General features: G+C 40.8%; 1 protein-coding gene across 1 annotated transcript in view; it reads right to left on the bottom strand.

The window, feature by feature from the left end:
• The window catches only part of LOC101547660 (phospholipid-transporting ATPase IB-like), a 151,961-nt gene that overhangs the window by 93,952 nt on the left and 44,176 nt on the right, over positions 1–13,833 (bottom strand). Inside the window, exon 18 of the mRNA XM_055127367.1 lies at positions 4,774–4,823. Coding sequence (XP_054983342.1) covers positions 4,774–4,823 — 50 coding nt within the window. The remainder of the gene's footprint in view (positions 1–4,773; positions 4,824–13,833) is intronic.

Below are 13,833 nucleotides of genomic sequence, written 5' to 3'. Positions count from 1 at the left end.
CTAACACAGAGGTAGAGGATCCCTCCACCATTAGCACAAGTTTCTTCCCTTCCACCTTCACTAATATGGTCACAGTTCCACTAACCATATCTCAGATGTTTCCACTGGGGGTTGTCTTTACTACTCTTCTTTGTAATTTGCGTATGAGTGAGACCATCTGAAGTTTGCCTTGTACTTTCCAACTCATATTACTTAGCATAACTTACTCCAGTTCCAAACAATGTATAACAAACTGAGAAATCTCATCTTTACTCAGACCCATGTCACTTTAGAACAGACAGTAGAAGATGCTGAAAAATGCTTATCACTGTGTAGGCTTAATTTTGACAAGACAAAAAGGAAGATTTTACATCCTCTAGCTTCCCTTTCATATCTGTAAGCATCGGATATTGAATACATCAGGGACTTGGCAATTCAATAGAACTCAATTTGAATTATGATGCTTTCATTTATTTGCTGAGTAATGCTGTGAAAGTAGTAGGTGCCCTGACTAAGTGTCACCCAGAGCCTCCCAAACACTCCCCCAAACATCTGGGAATAAATGATCTATTTAGTCATTTATTTTTCTCTTTTTTGAAGTGTCACATTAGACATGCTCAGATGATCTAATGATTTCCTCAGTCTCAAGGAAAACCCAGAGTAAAATTATCACCTCTATTATAACAGTCGGGCTAGAGCGATAGCACAGTGGGTAGGGGGTTTGCCTTGCACGTGGCCGACCCGGGTGCGATTCCTATGTCACTCTCGGAGAGCCCGGCAAGCTACTGAGAGTATCCCGCTGAATGGCAGAGCCTGACAAGCTACCCGTGGCATATTCGATATGCCAAAAACAGTAACAACAAGTCTCACAATGGAGACGTTACTGGTGCCTGCTCAAGCAAATTGCTGAACAACAGAACGACAGTGCTACATCATAACAATTTGTTGTGGGGACTTAGGACACAGATGCTGGAGCAGCAAGCCTGCTAAAGTATAATGTAAAGAAGGATTTGGATATACATTGTTTCCTTGGAGTAAAATAAGAAACGGATTCATTGTCCATTTTCAAAGAAAGAGTTTTTTTGAAGAAAGGGTGTGGAAAAGTGTCTAATAACTATTCATTCACCAAATATTTATCAAGAACTTATTGAATACCAGAATCTAAGGAAGTAGACTTCTGTCCTCTTGGAACATATAATTTAGTTGGTAACTAAACAGGCATTAAGTAGTACACCAAAAAGAAAAATCTTAAAAAGTGCTTGCCTACATACAGCCAACCTAGCTTCAATTCTTGGTACTCCATATTGATCCCTTGAGTTCACCAGGAGTTATCCCAAGATCAAAGCCAAGAATAAATCCTAGGCACTTCCAGGTGTGCTTCACCCTTCCACCACCACCCCAAAGCCCCTTAAAATAACAACACTGGACAGAAAGTGGAGCCATGTATGCCATATTAACTACAAAGGCAATATGACCTAGGAGATCTGAATAATTATGAATTAAACTTGTATCACTTGTATCACTTGTCATACCATGTTTATCGATTTGCTCAAGCAGGCAACAGTAATGTCGCCATTCATCCCTGTCACGTGCTAATGTAGCCCAATAGTGTCTGCTAGCTCCAGGAACATGAAGAGCATCAAACTGTTTACTCAGAGTCTTGAGGAAGAAGTCTGACCATCTCGTAGACGGGGGACGACCCGGTCTTTTGACATCTCGTGGAATTCAGTCAGTAACAGCTCTAGTCCAGCGGTCATATCTAAATTGCATTATGTGTTTCGCCCATCTAATTTTCAATGCCTTGGCAAATAAGACAGCGTCCCTGATTCTTGACAGTCAATGGAGGTTAGAACTCCAGATTCCTTCTCTCACTTGAGTGAAATGTGATACTTCGAGCATAGCTCTTTCAATTCCTCTCTGGGATACCCAAATAGCATTCTCATCCTGTTTGCGTAGGGCCCAGGTCTCTGAGGTATATGTTAGTGCAGGAAGAATGGTGGAGTCAAAAAGATGTGCCCAGAGCCAAAGGTTCTTCATCCTCTTAACCACTTCTTCGATGCTCTTGAAGGTGTTCCACGCTGCTCTCTTTCTCCTGTGCAGTTCAGGTGCCAGGTCATTTGTCATGTTGAATTCTCGACCTAGATACACATAACTGCTGCATTCAGAGATGTTCATTCCATTGAGGGCAAGAAGGAACATCAGGAACTAGTCTGTTTCTCATGAACATTGTCTTTGTGAGATTCAGCTGCAGTCCTACCTTTCCACATTCACGGTCAAAGTTGGCCAGCATTCGTGCCCCTTGGCTGATATTTGGTGTTAGTAGACTGTGTCATCAGCAAAGTGGATGTGGTATAGTTGCCAACCATCTATCTTCACTCCCATTCTTTCCCATTCCAGTCATCGCATGATGTTCTCGAGGGTGACACTGAAGAGTTTCAGTGAAATGGTGTCGCCCTGCTGAACCCCTCTTTTTACGTTGATGATCACTTCTTTGTAGAATGGTGAGATCCTTGTGGTGAATCTATAATACAGCTCACAGAGGATCCTGATGTACTTAGTTTGAATGCCCTGTTTGGCTAGGACTTCGATGACCACTTCAGTCTCAACAGAATCAAAGGCCTGCTTAAAATCAATAAATGTTAGACAGAGCAGCATCTTGAACTCTCTCAAAACCTCAATGAGCTTGGACACTGTGTGGATATGGTCAATCATGCTGAATCCTTTTCAGAACCTAGCTTGCTTGCATGGTTGTGCTTCATCTAGTGTTCTGCCAATTCTATTCAGGATGACTCAAGTAAATAACTTGATGACGGACAACAGGCAGATCAGGCAATAGTTGCTGATGTCATGGATGTCTCCCTTCTTCTACAACAGGACAGTCCTGATGGTTTTCCGTTGGGACAGAACCTTGCATTCAGACAGGTAGTGTGTGAAGAGCCGAGCCAGTATATTTATGAGTACTGGTGGCAGATTCTTCAGGTTTTCAGGTCTGACCTTGTCTGGACTGGGTGCTGTATGCTTCTTTGCTAATGAAATAGTGTGTCGGATTTTGGAAGAGAACGCTGGGAATGACATATCCATCCTGTGGAATTTGGTATGTGGGCAGGTAGACGTGGCTATCAAAGAGATCCGAGTAGAATTTGTGGATAACCTTTTCAATTGCCCTTCTGAAAGATGTGATAGATCCATCAGGATGTCAGAGGGCAGTCATCTTGGTCTTATAGTTGGCGAATGACAGGCAGGTGTTGTGAATACTTTTCCTGGCTTCTGCTGTATTGGCCAACACTACTGCCCTTCTCTCTTTAAGGTCTTCCTTTATCGCTTCTCTGCACAGCTTTGCAAGCCCAAACGTTAACCTGTGATTGCCTGGGGTTCGCGCCAGATCACGTTGGCGAATGAGCTCGAGAGTATCCAAAAACAGGCGACTTTGTGTGGCTTTCTCTCTCTCTGCATTCCTCACACAATCATGGAGGTGCTGAACCAATTGATTTCTCATCGATATTGTCAACAATGGCATCTTCCCATATTGCTGCAATAGTGCCAAAGAGCTCCCAGTTGGTGGTCATTCTGGGAGTTCTCTTCTTAAGTTTTGCAGCACTTTATCCTCGATCCATGAAGTAGAATTTTGCATGAAGGAGATGGTGATCCGATCCTGTTTGGAGTTTTGGGACAACAACGACATCGTCAGGCAAAACCTTTGATTGAATATGATGTGGTCAATTTTGTTGTGGAACTGTCCACTGGGAGACTCCCACGTCCAATGTTTAGATTCGGCCTTCTGGAACTGTGAGTTACAATGATGGTCTTGGTCAACATGATGAACTCAGACAGTCTCTTACCCTGTTTGTTTCATTCTAGGCTGTGGGTCCCAATGTGGAGTTCTTCACTTGAACTTCTAGGTCCTATATTGGAGTTAAAATCACCGACAATGACCTTGTAGATGGTGCGGTCTTCTTTATAGAACTTCTCCATCTCCATGTAGAACTTCTCAATTTCTTGTTCATTGTAGTTGGATGTTAGTGTGTATGCGACAAAGATAGAAACTGCGGGCAATAAGCCACATCTATTCAAATGTAAGCATCCACTTCGGGTTGTTAGGCATTTGAATGAATCAATGCTCATGGCCACGTTCATGTTGATAGGACACTGACACCACAACACCTCTACTGTCGCATATTCTGAAAAACAGTTCTTCTCCAGTGTCGAAACAGCGTAATGTGTTCAATGCCTTCTTTCCTCAGTCAATCCAGCGATGTTGCACTTGATCTTCTGTGCTTGCACCATCAGATTCTCAATGGATGCTTCCAATGCCAGTGTACGTGCATAAAAGTGCAAATAGTCATTTTAGTCCTTCATTTTGGCAGCCGAGTTGCCTTGAGATTTTATCAGCCTCTCCTTGTTCATCCTTCTTGACACTGCCATATTGGGGGCTCTTCCAGGGTAAGGGGAACGAGGCCCATTGTTGTTACTGTTTTTGGCATATCGGATACGCCACGGGTAGTCTGCCACGCTCTGCCGTGCAGGCGGGATACTCTCGGTAGCTTGCCGGACTCTCCGGGAGCGATGGAAGCTTTTAGGGTGGGCTCTAATCGCCATTACAATCATTACAATCATCATCATCATCATCATCATCATCATTGTAATGACTTAAACTGAGATTCAAAAATAGATGGAAGTAAAACTAACTAGAATGTCTTGATTCTGTATTAAAGTTTTGGTTTATGTTGCCAAATCTCAATTGAATAGTCAGACATTACCTTCGAAACACATCAAGTGAATGAAAAGGCAACTTACCTGGAAAATTCCAGAACATTGAGAATTTCAAATGTAAAGTTTTCTCCTCTCTGCAAAGAGATAAGACAGCATAGTCTTACCTAAATAAAAAAGCATCTGGGGCACCCCCATTCCCCTGCACTGCGTGGACATGCCTCTCCACTCCTCCGTAACACCACAACTCTCAATTAGGTACTCACTCGGACCATCCTGACCCCGACGACCTCGCCCAGAGTCCCAAGAGATAACTGGGGGTGTGACTGTATCTCTGTGGGTGTGGCCTCAAAGGGGGCGTGGCCTCCTGCGGGAGCAGCAGCCACTAACGTGGCCGCAGTTGTAATTTTTCCTACATTATACTCTGTATAACATATTTCTGTATAACAAATTTCTTTGAAAAACAACCTTGGCCATTTCAATCACTCTATGCCAAATAGTCCTTTAGCTTATTCTAACTTCACAAAAACTATCAGTGAACAACAGAAGCTGCACAAAGTCCTCGTAAAGAGAGCATAGCCTTAAGTCATCACTAGAGGCCCCACAAAAACTAGGAGCGCCTGAGAGTAAGGATGTATTCTAGAATAGGAACAAGGCTACCAGCATCAACTTAACACATACAGAATCCCTCCCTGCAGCAAGAGGAAATAAGGATGGACAACTAGAAGGTTCCAACACTATACTTCCATAACAATATGAAGAAACAGTGAAAATCCCCTCAACGAAGAAAGGATGAAGAAAAGATTCAAGAAATCTCCACAGAAAAGATTCAAGAAATCTCCACAGAGTTACCCACGTACAGGACCTCTCAGAAAAAGAATTCAGAGAGGAAATCTTGAAGAGGTTCGATGTACTCAATCAAAGCAACCATGGAACGGACATACAATACATTAAGGGAGGGTATGAATGAAGCATTGGAACAGTCAATCAAGAAAATGCAGGGAGAAATGAGAGCAGAAATTTCAAAGCTACGAACAGAAGTCACAACAAACAAAGGAATCAGTATATGAATTAAAAATCTCAGTAGGTACGGAAGTGATAGAGATATGAATACGTCATGTCTCTTCATTCTCAGCAATGGAAAACTAATTATCAAATGCTTCTTTTTCAGCAGGGCTGTTTTCTGTGGGGAAACTCAAACAACAATAGTGAGCTCTGTGTTGAAATATGGAATGTAATCAAGGTAAAGAGAAAGTGAAGTGAAATTTATCAGGTACATAGACAGGGGTGGGGGGTGGGAGGTATTCTGGGGATTTTGGTGGTGGAATATGTGCACTGGTGAAGGGACGGGTGTTCAAGCATTGTATAACTGAGACATAAGCCTGAAAGTTTTGTAACTTTCCAACATGGTGATTCAATAAAATAAATATATTTTTAAAAAATCTCAGTAAGTGCCCTCAACAGTAGAATGACTACAGCTGAAGACAGAATCAGTGAGCTTGAAGATGAGCTGCAGAAAGTTTACAGAAAACAATAATGGCAAAAGACCTCAAAATGGTGCTAGAGCGAATCAAATCCTAGGGGATGACCTCAAGAGGAACAACATAAGAATCATTGGAGTACCAGAAGCACAGGGAAGTAACCTCAATGAAAAAAGCAATTAAAGACATCATTGCTAAGAAATTCCCAGAGCTGGAGAAGGCAGGCATCGAGATCAAAAGAGACCAAAGAGTACTAGCAAAAACAGACCCAAATAAAAAGACTCCAAGACACATCATAGTCAGAATGACGGATGCTGTGGATAGAGATGCAATACTGCAAGCAGCAAGGTCAAAGAAAGAAATCACATACAAAGGAGCACCCCTTAGATTTACAGCAGACCTATCAGAGGAAAGCCTCCAAGCCTGAAGACAATGGTGGGATATAGTGAAAAAACTCAATGAAATGAATGCCTCACCAAGAATACTCTATCTGGCTAAACTCTCACTCAAACTCGAAGGAACCATACACTATTTCATGGACAAAGAACAGCTCAGGAACTTCATAGACTCAAAACCAAACTTAAAAGAAGGACTAAAGGGGCTATTGAAAGACAAGGAAGAAACCCACAAGACAACAAATGCCACAGAAAGATGACACAAAACCCCATGACAATAATCCCTCTCAATGCCAATGGCCTAAATGCACCAATTAAGAGACACAGAGCGGCAAAATGGATTCGGAAACTAAACCCAACATTCTGATGCCTGCAAGAAACACACCTGAACAGTCAAAGCAAACAAAGACTCAAAGTCAAAGGATGGAAAACAATCCTGCAAGCGAACAACTCCCTCAAAAAAGCTGGGGTGATCATACTAGTATCCGACAACATAGATTTCATGTTGAAAAAGAATAGAAGGGACAGCAAAGGTCACTTTCTATTTATCAAGGAATATGTGCAACAGGAAGAAATCACACTCTTAAACGTATATGCACCTAATGAGAGACCGGCTAAATACTTAAAACAACTCCTAACAGATTTTAAGGAGGACATGGCTAACAGCACATAATAGTCGGAGACTTCAACACTGTCTTATCACCTCTGGATAGATAGACAAGAACAAAACTCAGCAAGGAAACACTGACTCTGAAGGAAGAAATAGAAGAGAGAGGTCTAATAGACCTATACAGGGCTTTAAACCCCAAAAAGAAAGAACACACATTCTTTTCCAGTGCTCACGGAACATTTTCCAAAATAGACCATGCACTGGGCCACAAAACATACCTCAATAGAATCGGAAAAATAGAAATTGTATCAACTATCTTCTCAGATCATGATGCGCTGAAGATAGAAGCTAATCACACACAGATACAGAGAATCAAAGCAAACACCTGGAAATTAAACAGTTCATTGTTGAACAATGAGTGGGTCAGGAAGGAAATCAAGGAAGCAATCGAGATACCTCGAAACGAATGAGAATGAAGACACAAGCTACCAAAACCTATGGGACACAGCTAAAGCCGTGTTAAGGGGAAAATTTATAGCTCACAAGCATTCCTTAGGAAGGAAGAAAAGGCCTACATAGATAGCTTGACTTCACAGCTCAAGGCCTTAGAAAAGGACCAGAAAAAGGAACCCAAACCAGACAGAAAAAAAGAAATAATAAAACAGAGCAGAAATTAACGACATGGAAACCCAGAAAACAATCCGAAAGGTCAATGAAACCAAGAGCTGGTTCTTTGAAAAAATAACAAGATTGATAAACTGCTCGCAAGACTCACAAAGAAAGAGAGAGAACCCTAATAAACTGAATCAGGAATGAAAAGGGAGACATCACAACAGAAACCAATGAAATTCAAAAGATCATCAGAGACTACTTTGACAGTGTATGCCACGATACAAGAGAATCTAAAAGAAATGGATAGATTCCTTGATTCCTATAGTCTCCCAAGACTGAACCAAGATGACTTGGAATACCTGAATAGACCTATTAATATCAAGGAAATTGAAACTGTAATCAAAAGTCTTAAAAAAAAACAAAAGCCCAGGTCGAGATGGATTCACTGGTGAATTCTTCCAAACATTTAAAGACCTGTTGCCAGTTCTCCTCAAGCTTTTCCAGGAAGTTGAAAAAACATAAATTCTCCCAAACAGTTTCTATGAGGCACATATCTCCCTAACACCAAAAGCAAACAAAGACATCACTAACAAAGAAAATTATAGACCAATATCCCTGATGAACACTGATGCAAAGATCCTCAACAAAATATTAGCAAATAGAATCCAACAAGTTATCAAAAAGATCATATGCCATGACCAAGTGGGATTCATCCTGGGGATGCAAGGATGGCTTAACATTCAGAAATCAATCAACATAATTCATCATATCAACAAAAGTAAAGAAAAAAACCATATGATCATATCAAAAGATGCAGAGAAAGCATTTGACAAGATCCACATTCGTTCATGATGAAAACCCTCACCAAAATGGGTTTTGGAGAAACTTTCCTCAAAATAGTCAAAGCCATCTACCACAAGCCCATAGCAAACATTATCCTCAATGGGGAAAATCTAAGGGCCTTTCCTCTAAGATCAGGGACAAGACAAGGATGCCCACTCTCACCACTTCTGTTCAATATAGTACTGGAAGTACTTATGATAGCTGTTAGGCAAGAAAAAGAGATTAAGGGCATCCAGATAGGAAAGGAAGAAATCAAACTTTCACTATTCGCAGATGATATGATACTATATCTAGAGAAGCCTAAAGCCTCTACTATTAAACTCTTAGAAACAATAGACTTGTGCAGTAAAATTGCAGGCTCTAAAATCAATACCCAAAAATCCATGGCCTTCTATATGCAAAGAATGAGACAGAGGAAAGGGAAATGAAAAAAGCAATCCCGTTCACAATCGTGTCCCAGAAAATCAAGTACTTTGGAATCAGCTTAACCAAAGTAAAGGACCTCTGAAAAGAAAACTATAAAACGCTACTCTACGAAATAAAAGAGGACATGAGGAAATGGAAACAACATATCCCCTGCTCGTGCATAGGGAGAATCAATATTGTCAAAATGGCAATACTCCCCAAAGCATTATACAGATTCAACGCAATCCCTACAAGAATACCCATGACATTCTTCAAAGAAATGGATCAAACAATCCTGAAATTCATATGGAACAACAAATGCCCACGGATGGCTAAAACAATTCTTGGGGAAAAGATGATGGGAGGCATCACCCTCCCCAACCTTAAACTTTACTACAAAGTGGTAACATTAAAACAGCATGGTACTGGAACAAAGGCAGAGCCTCAGACCAATGGAACAGGGTGCAATATCCCTACACACAACCTCAAATGTATGATCACCTAATCTTTGATAAGGGAGCAAGAAATGTGAAGTGGAGCAAGGAAAGCCTCTTTAATGAATGGTGCTGGCACAACTGGAAAACCACATGCAAAAGAATGGGTTTAGACCTCGACCTGACACCATGCACAAAAGTCAGATCAAAATGAATTAAAGATCGCAACATCAGACCACAAACCATAAGGTACATTGAAGACCAGGTCGGCAAAACCCTCCACGATATTGAAGCTAAAGGTATCTTCAAAGATGACATGCAACTGATCAACCAAGTGGAACAGAGATAAACAAATGGGACTACATTAAACTAAGAAGCTTCTGCACCACAAAAGATATAGTGAGCAGAATACAAAGACAATCTACAGAATGAGAAAGGATATTCACCCAATACCCATCAATTATGGGGTTGATAACAAGGGTATTTAAGGCACTGGTTGAACTCTACAAAAAGAAAACATCCAACCCCATCAGAAAATGGGGCGAAGAAATGATCAGAAACTTTCCCAAGGAAGAGATTCGAATGGCCAAAAGGCACATGAAAAAGTGCTCTACATCACTAATCACAAGGGAGATGCAGATCAGAACTGAACCAAGAAGACTTGGAACCATGAGACACCACCTCACACCACAGAGACTGGCACACATCCAAACGAACAAAAGCAACCGCTGTTGGAGAGGATGTGGGGAGAAAGAAACCCTTCTACACTGCTGGTGGGAACGCCAACTGGTTCAGCCCTTTTGGAAAACAATATGGATGCTTCTCAAAAAATCAGAAATTGAGCTCCCATTTAACCCAGCAATACCACTGCTGTGAATATATCCCGGAGAAGCAAAAATGTATAGTTGAAATGACATCTGCACTTATATGTTCATCGCAGCACTATTTACAATAGCTGTAATCTGGAAAAAATCCGAGTGCCCGAGAGCAGATGACTGGTTAAAGAAACTTTGGTACATCTATACAATGGAATACTATGCAGCTGTTTGAAGAGATAACGTCATGAATTTTGCATATAAGTGGATCAACATGGAAAGTATCATGCTAAGTGAAATGAGTCAGAAAGAGAGGGACAAACATAGAAAGATTGCACTCATCTATGGAATATAAAATAACAGAGTAGGAGACTAACACCCAAGAATAATAGAAATAAGTACCAGGAGGTTGGCTCCATGGCTTGGAAGCTGGCCTTACATGCTGGGGTGAGCTCAGATAGAGAAGGGAACACCAAGTAAACTGTGGTTGGAGACCACGCATGGGAAGGGAGATGTGTGCTGAAAATTGACTAGAGACTGAACACAATGGCCACTCAATACCCCTATTGCAAACCACAATACCCAATTGGAGAGAGAGAACAAAAGTGAATACCCTGCCACAGTGGCAGGGTGGGGTGGCGGGAGATGGGATTGGGGTGGGGGAGGGATACTGGGTTTATGGTGGTGGAGAATGGGCACTGGTGGAGGAATGGGTTCTTGAACATTGTATGAGGGAAACACAAGCACAAAAATATGTAAATCTGTAACTGTACCCTCACGGTGATTCACTAATTAAAAAATAAATTAATTAGAAAATAACAAATAAAAATTTTAAAAAAGAAAGAAAAAAAGCATCTGTTTTCATCCACCCACTGTCACTGTTACTGTCATCCCATTGCTCGTCTATTTGCTCGAGTGGGCACCAGTAACGTCTCCATTGTGAGGCTTGTTGTTACTGTTTTTGGCATACCGAATTCACCACGGGTAGCTTGCCAGGCTCTGCGGTTCTGTCTAGGTACTCTCGGTAGCTTTCCGGGCTCTCCGAGAGAAGCGGAGGAATCGAACCCGGGTTGGCCAGGTAAATGCCCTACCTGCTGTGCTATCGCCTCATCCACCCAAAATAAAATAAAATTAAAATATTTTCTAAAATTTATGGGTACACCACCTAAAAATTCTGAGGCACTCTCCAGAGGGGGAGTTGGAAAGGGTGGGCTCAGTTGTTGCCCTGCTGAAGCCTCAGCTACCACATCCCCATCTACAGCCACCACTATGCCAATGACCCAACTTCACTGCTTCATAACTAATCTCGGCAGAGATGCCAAAGAGACAAAAATTCCAGGTAAACCTGTTTTCAGACTGAAAACTGTTGTCGTCTCTGAGTAGGGCCATCAACTTCCCTGAACACCCTTATTTCTGGAATCCCCAGAAGCTACACCCACATCTGACAGCTACCAGAGTGTAAACTTGTCTGCCCAATTCTACAGATCCTGGAGTTCCTGGAGCACATGCTAGGCATGGAGCCATGCAACACCTCCAAGTTCCATAATACTGACATTCCAGTAGGTCACAGCAAATTAGATAGGAAAGTAGCCTAGAAGCCAAGTAATTCAAGAAATAAAAACAATAACATAGAAGGCACAACGAGCAACAAGCAGCTTAGTAAATCTTCAATGACTTCATGACCCCACTGTGAGATATAACAATTTTCACAAATTTTTGTTTACTAAATAATTTTTTTGTAGTTCCATTAGTCAGTTGTAACAAGTAATGTAAAATAAATTAACTTGTGCCTGCTAAGGGGAAGGTCTTGAGGGGTGGGTGAGAAACTGGGGACAATAGTGGAGGGAAGGTCACATTGGCAGTGGGATTTTTGTTGCAACACTGATTGCATGAAACAACTATATTATGAACAACTCTGTAAACCACTGTGTTTAAAGGAAGTAACATAGGGGCTGGAGCGATAATGTAGCAGGTACGGCATTTGCCTTGCACGCAGCCGAACCGAGTTCAATTCCCAGCATCCCATATGGTCCCCTGAACAATAACAAGAACAAGAAGGAGAAAAATAACAAGAACAAGAACAATGAAGAATAACAAGAAGAACAAGAAGAATAAGAAGAACAAGAACAAGAACAACAAGGAGAAGAAGAAGAAGATGGGTGTTTGATCATTGTGTGATCGCAACCCAAACATGAAACCTTGTAAGTATCTCATGGTGATTCAATGAAATTTTAAAAAAATAAATAAAGTAGAAGGCAACCAATCTTAGAGGGAAATATATTTTTACATATATATGAATATATGCATATATATATACATATATATATGCTCACAAAGCTCAACTCTTAACAGCATATCTCTTATAGAGGGCTTAATGGCCCCTGGGTGAAATACAATAATCTTCACACACTCTCCTCTAAGGAAATTTTTTGGAGCGTTTTCAGTGGTTTATTCATAACAAACAATACAAAAATTATTTTGCTTCTGCTTTGGGGCAGGGGTTGGGGTTTGGGATGAAGACATACAAATTATGGTGATGAAAAAGTGTAATGGTGTTTGAACATTACACTTTGGCGTAATGTTCAAATGGTGACTGGTGTTTGAACATTAAATGTAATGAAATATTATGAACTACTTTATAAAAATTAAGTAAAATTAAAATTTAAAAAGAAAGTAGACATGCTATAAAATTTGGAATCAATTAAACATTCTTTTTTTCTAAAATTTTCCAGTTGCAGCCTCTTGCCTTCCTAACCAACTAGTTATGATAAATTTCTCTGAACATCTCCCACCTTTCCCAGCATCACCAATATGGCACTGCAGAATTTCAAATACTTTAAGATTCACTCCAGTGGCACAGACTATGGATATAAAGAATAAATCAATCCATTCAACTAAGAACTCAGTGTCAAGAAAACATCCTTGCCCTTGCATTACAACTAGGGTGGAAACTAACTAGTTCATTAGGTTAAGATGTTGCTCAAATGATTAAAACACATGCTTCGCATGCCAAAGACCTGATTTGGTCACCACTGCATGGACCCCTCCTAAGCACTAAGCGAGAGGTAATCCCAGCAGTACTGGGTGTAGCATAAAACAGAAGTTAAAAACCAAACCCAGAGAGACAGTTCAGTGGTTAATGTGCTTGCCTTTCATGTGGCTGACCCCCGTTTGATCCCCTGCACTATATATGGTCACTTGAGTACTGCCAGGAGTGATCCCTGAACACAGAGCCAGGAGAAATCCCTGAATGCCACCTGATATGGTCTACCTCTCCCCAAAATGAAAAAACAAAAGAACAAAAAAATCAGTGTTTTCCATAATATGAAAGTCTTGTGAGTGGGAATCAAGCGAGAACAATAAAATATTATGTTATATAATAAAATATATTTAGGTATACTTATATGTGAGTAAACATAACAAAACTTTAAAAATTGTATTTTCGTTATAGAAATAAAGTTTATTTCTTAAAAGTTTGATCTGATTCTAACTCTAGCTACATCATACCTTTGATCTTTGTCCAGCACTAATTTCAACTACCTTACATATATT

The sequence above is a fragment of the Sorex araneus genome, chromosome 1 (genome assembly GCF_027595985.1).
Source record: "Sorex araneus isolate mSorAra2 chromosome 1, mSorAra2.pri, whole genome shotgun sequence".
Taxonomy (NCBI): domain Eukaryota; kingdom Metazoa; phylum Chordata; class Mammalia; order Eulipotyphla; family Soricidae; genus Sorex; species Sorex araneus.
This window is presented reverse-complemented; position numbering and strand designations above follow the sequence as displayed.